The sequence below is a fragment of the Crocuta crocuta genome, unplaced genomic scaffold, assembly GCF_008692635.1.
Source record: "Crocuta crocuta isolate KB4526 unplaced genomic scaffold, BGI_CrCroc_1.0 scaffold290, whole genome shotgun sequence".
In the NCBI taxonomy this organism is placed as follows: Eukaryota; Metazoa; Chordata; class Mammalia; order Carnivora; family Hyaenidae; genus Crocuta; species Crocuta crocuta.
Window position 1 is genome coordinate 6,979,208 of NW_027527429.1, and position 14,222 is coordinate 6,993,429.

General features: G+C 38.5%; 1 protein-coding gene across 7 annotated transcripts in view; it reads right to left on the reverse strand.

Annotated features, from left to right (window-relative positions):
- GIGYF2 (GRB10 interacting GYF protein 2) overlaps positions 1–14,222 on the reverse strand; it is a 137,248-nt gene that overhangs the window by 96,555 nt on the left and 26,471 nt on the right. For all 7 annotated transcript variants that reach the window (XM_077757844.1, XM_077757818.1, XM_077757826.1 and 4 more), the window contains one exon: positions 11,265–11,348. In XM_077757844.1, the coding sequence (XP_077613970.1) occupies positions 11,265–11,305 (41 nt within the window). In that variant the 5' untranslated portion in view covers positions 11,306–11,348. The remainder of the gene's footprint in view (positions 1–11,264; positions 11,349–14,222) is intronic.

The following is a 14,222-nucleotide window of genomic DNA, read 5'->3' on the forward strand; positions in this document are numbered from 1 at the left end:
AATAAAATCCTTGGGGCACCTGGGTGGCTTAGTCGGTTAAGCGTCCGACTTTCACTTCGGTCATGATCTCGTGGTTCGTGGGTTCGAGCCCCGCGTCGGGCTCTGTGCTGACTGCCAGCTCAGAGCCTGAAGCCTGTTTCAGTCTGTGACTCCCTCTCTCTCTGACCCTCCCCTGCTCACGCTGTCTCTCTCTCTCTCTCTCTCCTAGAAATAAATAAAACATTTAAAAATAAAATCCTTTAAGTAAAATAAAACAAAATTATTTTTAAAAAAGAAGTGAAATATCATCTTATTACCTTTTAGAATTTTAAGAATTAATAAATCTGACAACACCAATTAATAAATCTGGATTATCAGGGGCACCTGAATGGCTCAGTCGGTTAAGCATCTGACTTCAGCTCAGGTCATGATCTCGTAATTCATGGGTTTGAGGCCTGTGTCGTGCTCTGTGCTGACAGCCAGCTCAGAGCCTGGAGCCTGTTTCAGAACTGTGTCTCCCTCTCTCTCTGACCCTCCCCTGCTCATGGTGTCTCTCTCTCTCTCCGAGAAATAAATAAAACATTAAAAATTTTTTAAATTAAATAAATCTGGAATATCAGTTGTTAGTAAGCATGTAAAACAATGGAAATTCTCAAGTAATAACTGTGGGATTATACTAGAACAACCACTTCAAAGAATGTCCTGCTAACATTCAATAAAATATTTATCAAAGTGTGCTACACAAAAGTAAAAGCAAAACACAGAAGCTTGGGGCGCCTCGGTGGCTTAGTCAGTGAGCATCCGACTGCTGATCTCAGCTCAGGTCATGATCTCATGGTATGTGGGATTGAGCCCCACCCTGGGCTCTGCACTGAAAGTGTGGACCCTGCTTGGAATTCTTGCTCTCTCTCAAAATAAATAAACTTAAAAAAAAAAAAAAAGACCACAGCTTGCAAAAAAGAGATACATGTAAACCTGCAATTAAATTTATACTCTTTAAGAACACATACAAAATGTAGCAAAAGTACAGAAACAAACATGAACTGACAAATACAAAATTCAAGATAAGGTTCTACATGCAAAGGGAAAAAGAGCATCAAAGGAATTTTATTATACCTGCAATGCTTTATTTTCTCAGCTTGGTACCAGGTACATGGATATTTGTTACAATTTATACTTTTATATGCCTGTAGTATTTCATGATTCAGTTTTAATAAAAGCAATGAATGATTAATGTGGAGAAATTGAAAATGCAGTAAAGAATTAAAATATAAGAAAACCAAAATTTTAAGCCACATTTACTGCTACGCAGAAAAAATATATAACCCTAAGAGGAATGGAACTGGGGAAACGGGAACATTTTTTTAATTTTATAAGATGCTTTTATTTTAAAGAGGTGGGGGAACCTCAGTAAAAAATGGCAAGAGTAAGTTCCTACTGCAGCACTGTGTCAAATAGCAAGTGACAAAACTATCAGCAGTAGCTCATTATCTGGGGGGCTGCCTGAAGTTCTATAAAGCAGTAAGTACCAAGGGTAAGAGGGACCAATATACTTTAGTTTAGCCTAAACGAAAATTCAACAGAACCATTAAAATATATCCCCAAATTGCTAACCCCATTCACATTAGCAAAAAAGGGAATAATCTACATAGTAAACACACATACACACACACACACGAAAGAAATCAGAGCATTATGTATTTTAAAAATGCAAAAATAAATTACATATTCATAGTAAATATAAAAATGTGTTTACATGGACAATGTAATACCAAAAAAAGAAAAAAGGGAATGTATTAGTAAACTCAACAGTAGAATCTTTTTTTCAATGTTTCTATCTTATCTTCCCACTTTTTTTTTTTTTTTAACATTTATGGACTTCTGAACATTCATAAAAGTAACAAGAATTACATGACAAAATCCCATGTNGCCCTCAGCTCAATAACCCATGGCCAACCCTGCTCCCTCTACCACCCTATCTAACCCTCCTTTAATACTGTTTTGAAGGAAATCAAAGACTTTCAAAGATTTTTTGAAGGGAATTGTTTTCAAGAATTTTTGAGGAAATTTTTGAAGGGAAGGTATTTCATACATAAATACTTCAGAATGTTCTAAAAGATAAGGATTTTTTTCTAGTCTGAATTTTGCTGATTTTATCCCTGTGATATAGTTTAACATGTTTCTCTATTCTCTGCATTTCCCGCACACTGGTGACTGGAAGGAATGCGGTGCTGTGTGATGCCATCAGGAGGCGGTCACTGGCTTTGTGGGTCTAGCAATACCTGAAGACCAATGCCTACATCAGTCCCTAAAGTTCACTAAGGTTACAAAGTGATTTTATTCTATCACTATTTATCTGTGGGAGTATTTCTAGAAGGAGAAACTTCTCTTACACTATTTGGTGTTGTTACTCAGTAGGAAATAGGTTGTTCCTATAAGAACAACTCATGCTGAGGAACCTGGGTGGCTCAGTTGGTTGAGCGTCCAACTTTGGCTCAGGTCATGATCTCACGGTTTATGGGATCGAGCCCCACGTCAGGCTCTGTGCTGACAGCTCAGAGCCTGGAGCCTGTTTCAGATCCTGTATCTCCCTCTTTCTCTCACCCTCCCCTGTTCATGCCGCCTCTCTCTCTCAGAAATAAATATAACATTTAAAAATTTAAGAAAAAAAAGAACTCATGTTGCTCTTATAGGGAACTTAGAAATAAAAGCCTTGACGGGCGCCTGGGTAGCTTAGTCGGTTAAGCATCTGACTTCGGCTCAGATCATGATCTCACAGTTTGTGGGTTTGAGCCCCGCGTCGGGCTCTGTGCTGACATGACAGCCAGCTCAGAGCCTGGAGCTTGTTTCCGATTCTGTGTCTCCCTCTCTCTCTGACCCTCCCCTGTTCACGCTGTCTCTCTCTCTCTCAGAAATAAATAAAACATTAAAAATTAAAAAAAAAAGAAAAGTAATAAAAGCCTTGATTCTTAGTTTTCAAAATAAGAACTTAGTTCACTAGCATTCTCCAATGGTAACAAATTATTTCTTAAGGTATTTCAATTCAATGCACTTTTTCTTCACAATGCCAAAATCATTTCATCCTTTTTGTTTAAGTTGGTTCCACACTCAAGGTGGGGCTTGAACTCACGACCCAGAGATCAAGAGTCACATACTCCACTGACTGAACCAGTCAGGCGCCCCTCAAACTGTGTTGTCTCTGACCAGTGGGAGATTCTTCAGGCTGGCTCCTGAGTAATTCTGCCACAGCCCTAGCAGTCTTTAACAGCTTCTTTTCTAGCTGGTGTCTAAATGTTCCAGACACAGCTCCTTATTCCTTGTCTCAGCCCTAGAACCAACCATTTCTCCAGGGAGCTTGATTCTCTTTAGTGCATATTTAGGAGCACAATTTAGGGGCTAAGAGTGCTCACTGCTACTAGATTGGTCTTTTGTTTTCTTTCCAATTATTCTTAGACTTCAAGGTCATTTAGTCCAACTCCTGCAAGACATGATGGACAACCAGGAAAGAAGACAACGTGCCCACAAAGAAGTGATCCAATCTCTGCCTGAAGGACCTCCCAGGAAACTGCTTTCCATCAAATTCATGTAAAGCTGGGTTCTTCCCTGAAAAGGTGGAACTAATACACACTCAGAGCTGAGGCTGCGAATTTTACATATGCACTACCTCACATCATTTCATTTCAGCTCCGCAACAACCCCAGTAACAGACAAGGGTTACACAACTTGCCCACAAAGCCAGAGCAAAGATGCAACCCTAAGTTTTTCATGACTAAAAAGATCAAAATCCTTCCAAAATTACACCTCAAATTTTTATTTAAAATAGCCAAGGTTTTATTCTGCCACACATTAATTTTAAAATATATATATTTTATTAGACATTTCAAAGTATCCTTCTTATACTGAGCCAATGTGCTTGCCAATAGTTTCTACCACTAGAGGGCACACCTAGATGCTCGTTCAAGTGAAAATCATTCCGAAAGTGGCAGAGTCACAATGTCTCAAGGGAGACTTTCCTTCTCATGGCCAAGATCCCTAATTTGCTCATCAGCTCCTCACAAGGCTTCCAATCCACTCGCCACCCAGGATCCCTTCCAATGGACCCCCCAACACCCATGCCCAAGGGCTCCTCCAGTGTCTAGGACTTGAATACTTCTTATAGGTACAAGATTTATTAGGAGTAATATAAGCAGAGTACATTCTCAAGAGATTCCTCCAGCTACTGTGAAGAGAACAGACCAAGGCAAACTGAGAGTAATTCAAGCAATGACGGTGGCCTGCATAAGGATAACTGTGCTCTACTCAATAATCTACAAATCCTATTCCAAGCCCCTCTTCACCTACAGATATTTGGAAAAGCTAAAACATACCTGGGTAGTACCCCTCCCTAAAACCCCACCAGTGACCTTTAAGCTCTTTGATCTTGCTCCATACAAGCCTCTCTTCTAGAAATTTAATCCCTACTTGCTTTCCCCTTAATCTCTAAATATACCTAAAAGTGATTTGTTTAGGGGCCCCTGGGTGGCTCAGTTGGTTGAGTGTCTGACTTCAGCTCAAGTCATGATCTCACGGTTCACGAGTTCAAGCCCCACATCAGGCTCACTCCTGTCAGTGTAGATCCCACTTCAGATCCTCAGTCCTCCCCTCTCTGTGCCCCTCCCCAACTCGTGTGGTCTCAAAAATAAACATAAAAAAAAACCTTGGGGCGCCTGAGTGGCTCAGTCACTTAAGCTTCCAACTTTGGTTCAGGTCACTATCTCACAGTCCACAAGTTCAAGCTCTGTGTCAGGCTCTGAGCTGTGTCAGATTCTGTGTCTCCCTCTCTCTCTGCCCCTCTCCCACTGTGTGCTTGCTTGCTCGCTTGCTCACTCGCTCTCTCTCAAAAATTAAAATAAAAAATTTTAACTAAAGCTTGAAATAATTTTAAAAATAAAAAATAACTAACAGTGATTTGTTTAAAACCTCTTTAATGCTGCATCCACTCCAGTTATGCACCACTGCATTCATGCTCTAACCACATCCCCCCAGATATGCACCTCTTCCATTCAGAAATATCTCCACAACCTCAATTACAGGTCACTTCAAAACCCAAGAGCACTTGGATTCTTCCCTCCAAATCCACTATTTCAGTAAATTTCACCAATAACATTACACAAATCCAAGGGACAATTTCCTATCCTTGTTATCTTCATCTTCCTGGCCATCCTCATATCTGTTTAACATAAGAAGCCCACTTCTGTTAGAAGTAGTAGTAACTAATTGGTAGCAGTAGCCCCAAAATCTTCACTTATTATTGTCCCAAATCCAAATTTCAGCTTATGAAAGCAATGTGGACTGTGAATACAGAGGTGTTAAGTCAAAAAACATTTCTGGATAAGCTCCTGATTCTAGACTCTGGCTCTGACCTCTCCCCCAAAGACCAAGATTTTTATATACAATCCACAACCCTTTTATAGCCCCTCCACTTTAGCTTTAACATGCCCAAACCCTACTCAACAGCTTATTCATTTCAACCCCCTTCATTACCTGTATTCCCAAAGGCAGGTAAGGATACCACCATCTAAACCACTTTACTCCTTCTACCATCGCCCATATCCACCCTTTACTCCTTCTACCATTGCCCATACCCAACTAATACATCCCATCAGCTTTAAATACTAATTCTCGAGGACCCTGGGCGGCTGTCAGTTAGAGTCCAACTTCAGCTCAGGTCATGATCTCACAGTACATGAGTTCAAGCCCTGCGCTGGGCTCTGTACTGACAGCTCAGAGCCTGGAGCCTGCTTTGGATTCTCTGTCTTCCTCACTCTCTATCCCTCCCCTCCCCCCCCAAAAAATAAAAATATTAAATCCTAAATCTCTCAAGCCATCCCATGGGTCAACTAATCCATTGTTGTCCATACTTTTATTTCTTACCTGGCCTAAATGACGTAACTAGTCACCATCCATCTTCCACATTGTTATGTATTTCCAATGCAAATCTGAATCAAATGCCCTCTGATTAACAACTGTTCACTGACACACAATGATCAAATAAGATCTAGAGCTTAACATAGACAGGCTGCCTCCAAGCTCATCTCTCCCACACTTCACAATATAATAAAGACAATGTCTCAGACTTGCTGTTTCTTGCCCCCCTGTCTTTACACATGCCTTTTCTGCTGTCAGGTTTCTATTTCCAAACTATTTTCACTTGGGATGCTGGGAGAGGTTTGGGGGGAAGAGAGGTTAGGTGGAAGGAGGAGAAAGTAGAGAAGAGTCAGAATGAGGAGGATAACTGGTTGGAAAGAGAATCATAGAGGGAAAGGGAGAGGCTGAAATCCTCAAGACCTTGTCTAGACAAAAGTACCTGTTCAACCTTCACGGATCTAACGAGTGGAAGAAAAACTAATAAACGGTCATACAAATAGACATACAGCTATTGAAGGATTCTGGAGAAAAACTTGACCCAACTGATATCTTAAGACTACTCTGGCTGCTGTAGGGAGAAGAGTAAGAAAAATGAAAGCCAGAAAACATCAGGCCACTGTTGCTAATAGTTTATGTCAGAGATGGTGGTGGTTTATACTGGGATGACGGTGTTAAAGAGAAATGAACAGATTTCAAGAGATGTGTAGAGATGATATTGACACAACACAGTGATGAACTAGATGTAGATACAGAAGTAAAAGGAAAAAAAATATCCAGGGTAATTCCAAGACTTCTGGCTTGAGCAAATGGGCACACAGTGGTATTTAAGATGAAAACGTGTTATTTAAGATGAAAAGAATTAAGAAATTTAAAACGGTGAAACTCGTGAGCTCAGTTTTGAATAAGTATGAAGGATGAGATGCCTAGAGGCATCAAATAAGCAGCTGAATACCCTATACTTCATTACATTTCCTTTACACATTGACATTATAGGGAAATTATTCAGTGTCAGCTTCCCCCCTAAATAATTCAAAAGTAGGTACTATGTCCTTTCATCTTTGTTGCCCCAGTACCTAAGCCAAAACACAGAACGTAGGAGGCAGGTGAGAAATATTTTCTAAACAAATCTTCAGATTCTCTTCTAAAATACACCCCTGGATAACACCGAACTACTTCCTATCCCTTCAGATGGCACAAATGTCTTTCACTCTTTTTGAAAACTGGGATGATTAATGCATTCAATCCTCCAGAATTTCTCATTTCCCACAAAGATGTGGCTAATAAACCAGCAATCTCAGGTTTTCCTTCTTTGCCTCCATTTCTCCCCACCCCCATGAGACTTGAATGCCTTCATCCAACATTTACTAAGTGCTTGGCTAAACATGTGCTTACCAAAAGTGGGAAATACAGTGCCATTCTTCTGTTCTTTTCTGAGTAAGGTAAACACATAGAGACACAACACAAAGGTGTTTAACACAGGTATAAACAAAGTGCTTTAGGGGAAACAAATGTCTCACTTTCTTGCAAAGAAAGACCTGGGAAAACTTCCTTAAGACCATGTAATGAGATAGAAAAATACCTAAAGGAGATTCCTTGGCTCCTTTCCCATAAAGCCAGGTAACTATCTGCAATCATCCCCATATGATAAATTCCTTAATCATCTACATTTATCTATAAATAAATAAATAAAACAAGTATAATGAGTTTAGGGTTTTTTAAATGTCTTGAGGTATACATAACTAACTTTTGCAAAAAATAATAATAATAGTAATAACAACAGGAGGATATAAACCAAAACTTTAGCAATGGTTCTTTGAATGGTAGGATTAAGGATAACTTAGTTTTTCTTTTTCCTTTTGTACTCCTATTTCCTCCAAGGTTTTCTGGGAGGAGCATGAATTACCTTGTCACAGAAACTAGCAAAAAATCCCAAAAAACCTAACCTACCAGATTTAAAACCAAAAAAAAAATAAAATGTTCTCTTAAGGTAGTACTTAGCGTTTGGTCAAGGGTAAAGCAAACAGGCAGGGGATCGGAACTAAACTCACAAAACCCTTCTGGTGGTCAATGCGCCCATACACCATCCAAAGCCTTAAAAAATGAAATTAATTTAATAACTCTACTTCCAGGGAATTATTCCAAAATAAATAAGCAGCAACACAAACAAAACTGTTGAAGGATGTACACACATATTTATAATAGCAAAACATTAAAAACAACTTCAGTTTCCAACAATTCACTCATTTAACAAATATTTATTGAGTTCCTACTATATGCAGGCACTGGAGATACAGCAGCAAACAAAGCGTACAAAAATTGAGACCAAAGTGCTTGCCCTCGGTGGAGCTCACAGTCTAGTGGGAGCTGGAGAATGGGATATAAATAATAAAGAGAGTAAGTGAATAAAATGTTTACCATGTTCTACTTGGATATAGGCCATGAAAAAATTAAGAAAAGTTAGGGAATAAGGGGAAGTTATTATATAGATGGTCAGGAGAGGTCTAAGGTGGTAACGTTTGACTAGACTATTGTTTTATTCCTGAAAACAATGTGCTCCTCCATTAAATCTATCACACCCTTTTAAATTGCTTTGGTGATTATATAATACATACCTTCATCCCAAATATAGAGATAAGCTAAGACCTAAAGATTCCACAGACCTACCTTACTTAAAAAGTCCATGTATATGGTCACTCGTGGTCTACCCCCACCACAATTGTCAAACTCCCATCTTCACTACTATCCCAAGTACAGGTTAAATCTCTTCATTTTATCCATCTCTTATTAATATTTATGTTTTACATCATAATAAAAATACTGATCTTAGGAAATAAAAGTATCACTAAATGTTTCTGTATGGTTCAGAATTACACACGGACTGAATGATAGCACTCTATAAACTTTGATTCTAAAGTATTCTGGACACAGCTCCCTGCCTCAAGTTTCACAACGAATGTAATGTTACATGCAGAAAAACACAGCAGCAGCTTCTATTTATACTACAGCTTTCTAGTTCAGAGTTACCAGAGTTCCTTAAAGGTCTCACATACTCCCTCCGCCAAAAGAAATTCTGATAGATAGTTTTAAAAAAAATTTTAAAAAATAAAAAGGTAGTGTGCCTACTTAGACCTGCACTCTTCAGTTTATCTGCATTTCATATGACTAAGGGAAGGCTCCTAAGCTCTAATAATAATGCCTGAAGACTACCAATAATTAGGTAAAGTTACTATTTAAGCATGAGACGTAACTGTCGTCTACTGAAGTTACTTCAATTCAAATTTTGTATAAATCACTGGGCTGATCAAACAAAACACCATCAAACAAGACTTCAGAGCATCACTGAAAAATGTCTACTATGCTATTGATAGACTGCGTCAATGACACACTGAAATGACTTTAGGAACCCATGGTTTAGAGCAGGCGCCAGAAAACTTTTCTCTGTAGAAGGCCAGACAGTAAATATTTAAACTTTTTGAGTCGGTTGGCCTCTCTGGTCACCACTCGGCCTTGTCACTATAGTATGAAAACAGCCAGATAATATGGAAACAAATGGGTGTGTCTGTGTTCCAATAAAATTTTATTCAAAAGAACTTTATTTATACTCCCACGGGCCATAGTTTGTCAACCCATGGTATAACAGTATCAAGCTAAATGTGTACTGACTCTAGAATATCTCTGGTAGTTTTTTCTTTCGTTTAGGCTAAATTCCTGGTGTTGTCTCTTTTTCTTAATAGATGATGGGGTAGAGGGAGTGGGGGACAACCTCCTTAAATTAGCTGACAATTTTAATCATGTTTTTACAAAGAAAGAAACGTGTGTAAATACAAAAGAGAAGCAGTTACAAATTCTAGATAAAGGCATAAGAGTTACACTCAAAATGGTTTACAAAATGAGCTATATGGATTTAAATCCACCTTATAAAGAAAGTTGGTAAGATTTGAATAAAGATTTAACTACAGGGATGTTCGTCAAAAATATTTTTGTAATAATGAAAAGCTGAGAACAGCCTATGTATGCTACACCTAGAAGTCTAGTTAAATAAACAATGGTACATCATACAATGCAACCATTTAAGATAATAGAAAACATTTATTGAGAAAAAAGATACTTTTGATGTGATTATTTTTTAAAAGCAGGTTACAAAGTTGAATGTACAGTATGATCCAATTTTCATGAAAATAAATGTACATATACACAAATGAGCATATATAAAACCACCTGGAGAGATAAACCTATTCACAGCGGTAATCATAGAAGGTAAAATTATATCTTCCTCTGGTTTACTTGTAATTTCTAATTTCTTTAGAAACATACTGATTTGGTAATAAGAAAATTATTTTTTAAATATAAACTAAGAACTAAAACAGGTATAGCATTACTTAGGTCAACGTTTCCAAAAAAAATTATCAAAGTATAGAACTTGCATCAGTTCTTAGAACTTCAAGTAGAGATTTCTCCTCAGTCTCCAAATGCTAGCTAAAAGGGCCAAGAAAGTTTATGAATTACATATAAAAAGAAATGCATAAAATATGTTAATGTGTCCTCAAATAGGGAGTTACTACAGAAGTCTGCATCACTTTTCAACCACCACCACCACCACCACCTAAACAATCAAGAATGTTTAAAACACCATTCCAATTTATCTACTTTATATACTGCCTCTGGTCCAAGGTTTGAATAGAAAAAGCAACTATTCATGCCACTGACGAGAGGATCTTCAATCACCAACATTGGGGGGAAAGGAAGAAGTGGGGGGAAAAGTCACACTACAATGTGATGGATCTCAAAATTCCATGAGAATTCCATATTCAGGGTCCAAACACATCTGTAAGAGACTCAAAGGTCAATTAATTATTATGGCAAATGCTATCCCAATCGTAGATGGGCTACTGTTATAAACCAGTATAATTCTGACCACCTGCCTAGCCCATCAATAAAAAATTCAAATAGGAATTCAATAAAAGTATGTTTTCAAAAAATCTAGGAGTAGCACTCACAAAACAGCATTGTAGCAGAAAACATACAGATAAAATATTACAATTATATGTAAAATTTTATATATACCTAGACAAGGGCTGAAACAAAATGTAATTTGCCAGGGCAGTGGGACTGCGGGGAATCCATTACCATTATAAAACCATACCAAGAAAATTTCATTATCATTAGGTAACTAGACCAAGAAATGTTTTTTAAATATAGAATGCAGTCACTGACCAAACAGAATTTATTCCTAGAAAAGCTACACTGTTTTCAACTAGACACATAAATCAAAGTCTCAAACATGTACATTTATAAACTACCCAACATGTATACAAATACCTTACCACTGTACTAGTAGTACATCCAATATCAAGCAGGATGAGATTTTGAAAACTCACCATTCAGGCCCAAAGTTCAGTGTCTGCGTTTCCGCTGCCATTATTTTCCGTATTTTTACAATAGATTTTTATATGTGGAGAAACCTGTTAAAGAGAAAAATATCTCCATACACTTAGTCAAGGGTAATTGCAGAATTCCAGCCCAGAAAGTCTAGCTAGGGTGTTTTATTTACTCCCTGGCTCTTCTTAACCACAGCTACCACAATGAGTTTTAATTGTTTATAACAATCTAGCAGGCAACATAAAATTAACCAATCCATCTCACATTTCAATTCACATCTTCTTATGTGGGGAAAGGAGACATGATATAAGGTGAAGCCCGTGAGATAGGGGGATGCGGATCACACAGGGCATCAGGGACCAAATTAAGGACTTTCTTCTTGAGCCACTAAGCAACAGGGAGTGAATGAAGGTAACAGATTTACATTATAATTTATATTACTCCCCTGTAATGGCTCTCCCATCACCATGTGCTATATTCAAGATTCTTAAAATAAGCAAACCCCCCCCTTTCCTATCTCACAGCTTCCACTATAATTCTCTCCACTTTCTGCTTAGCACTTTACAGGCTAATGATTCTTTTTAAACATTATCTTGAACCATCAAGTTAAAATAATAAACTAATGAATTTCATTAGTGACCTTTCAAAAGCCATTTTAAAATATCAGAGCTTAAAGTGAAGTAAGTCAAACAGGGAAAGGCAAATACTGTAGGATACGACTTACGTATGGAATCTACAAGTGCCAATGACTACTCAGAGAAACAAAGAGTAGAGTGGTGGTCACCAGGGGCTGGGAGGTGGGGAAATGGGGAGATATCTGGTCAAAGGGTACAAAGTTCCAGTTAGAACATTAACAAGTTCTGGGGACCAAACGCACAGCAAGGTGACTATAGATCATAATATCACATTATGTATGTGAAAATTACTAAGAGATTAGACCTTAAACGTTCTCACCACAAAGAAATACCAATTATGTGATGGAATGAGGTGTTAGCTTGATACTATGATGGTAATCATTTTGCAATATATAAATTTATCAAAGCAACACACTACACACTTTAATCTTACACAATGCTATATGTCAACCATATAAATCTGAGGGGAAAAAAAGGATATCAGAGCTTAAAAATGGAAAATAAATATTGTAAGTATACTGTAAATATCTCCAAGATAAATTCACACCATCCTGACTTTTATGTTTAGAAGATCTAAAAATAGTTCACTGAAAAGAAATGCCTCAGGCCCTGTTGGTAGAGCATTCAACTTTGATCTCAGAGTTATGGGTTCAGGCCTCATGCTGAGCATAGAGATGGCTTAAAAATATTAACCAGAGGGGCGTCTGGGTGGCTTAGTTGGTTAAGCGTCCGACTTTCGCTTAGGTCATGATCTTGCGGTTTGTGGGTTCGAGCCCCACGTCGGGCTCTGTGCTGACTGCCAGCTCAGAGCCTGGAGCCTGTTTCAGTCTGTGACTCCCTCTCTCTCTGACCCTCCCCTGCTCATGCTGTCTCTCTCTCTCTCTCCTAGAAATAAATAAAAAAATATTTTAAAAAAATATATATTAACCAGAAATTGGTCAAAAATGCAAAAAAGGCAGAGTAAAAGTATGTTAGCCTCTATAATCAGCTATTAATTTATCTGCCCTGTGGGAAAAAAAGAAAACAAAGGAAAAAAGCTCAATGGGTGGGAAATAAGAAAATAAAATAAAATAAAATAAAAATAAAAAGGGGCGTCTGGATGGCTCAGTCCACTGAGCATCCAACTCTTGATTTTGGCTCAGGTCATGATCTCATGCTTCATGAGAACCGGCTTGAGATTTTCTCTCTCCTCTCTCTCTGCCCCTCCTCCTGCTTGTGCTCTCTCTCGCTCAAAATAAATAAACATTTTAAGAATATAAATAAATAAATGAACAGTAACTTATCTACCCCCCTCCTGGAAGGTATTTCTAGCCCTATTTCAACCCTAAGGGTTCCAACATGCCCATATTCTAACTTAATTAACCCGGTTCCCTTCTACCTGGCCAGGCAAGCTTATACACTAAACTCAAACTGAGATCAACTCAGTGCCTCCTCACATCTTAAGCAACTGGTGATTCAAAAAAAAAAAAAAAAACAACACATAAGGGGCACCTGAGGGGCCCAGTCAGTTAAGCAACCAACTCTTGATTTTGGCTCAGATCATGATCTCATGGGTTCCTGGGATCAAGCCCCAAGTCAAGCTCTGCACTGACAGCACAGAGCCTGCTTCAGATCCTCTCTCCCTCTCTCTGTCCCCTCCCCTGCTCGCACATACTCTCTCTCAAAAAATAAATTAACTTTAAAAAAATTTTTTTTTTCTGGGGCGCCTGGGTGGCTGAGTCAGTTAAGTGTCCGACTTCAGCTCAGGTCATGATATTACCACTCGTGGGTTCGAACCCTGCGTTGGGCTCTGTGCTGACAGCTCAGAGCCTGGAGCCTGATTCAGATTCTGTGTCTCCCTCTCTCTGACCCTCCCCTGCTCATGCTGTCTCTCTCTCTCAGAAATAAATAAAATGTTAAAAATTTTTTTTTAATATTTTTTTTCTAATGTAAAATAAGGGGCTCCTGGGTGGCTCAGTCAGTTAAGCGTCCAATTCTTCATTTCAGCACAGGTCATGACCCCAAAGTTGTGGGATGGAGACCCACACAGGGCTCCGTGCTGACAGTCTCTCTCCCTCTCTCTCTCTCTCTTTCTACTTCTCCCTCAAAAGAAACATCTTTTTAATGTAAAATAAAAAGGGGCACCCGGGTGGGTGGCGCAGTAAATTAAGCATCTGACTCATGATGTGCCCACAGCACAGAACCTGCTCGGGACCCTGTCTCTCCTTCTCTCTGCCTCTTCCCCACTTGTGTACTCACTCTCTCTATATAAATAAACTGAAAAGAAAAAAAATTTTTTAATGTAAGAAAGCTCATGATCTAAGCCAAAATCAAGAGTCGGTC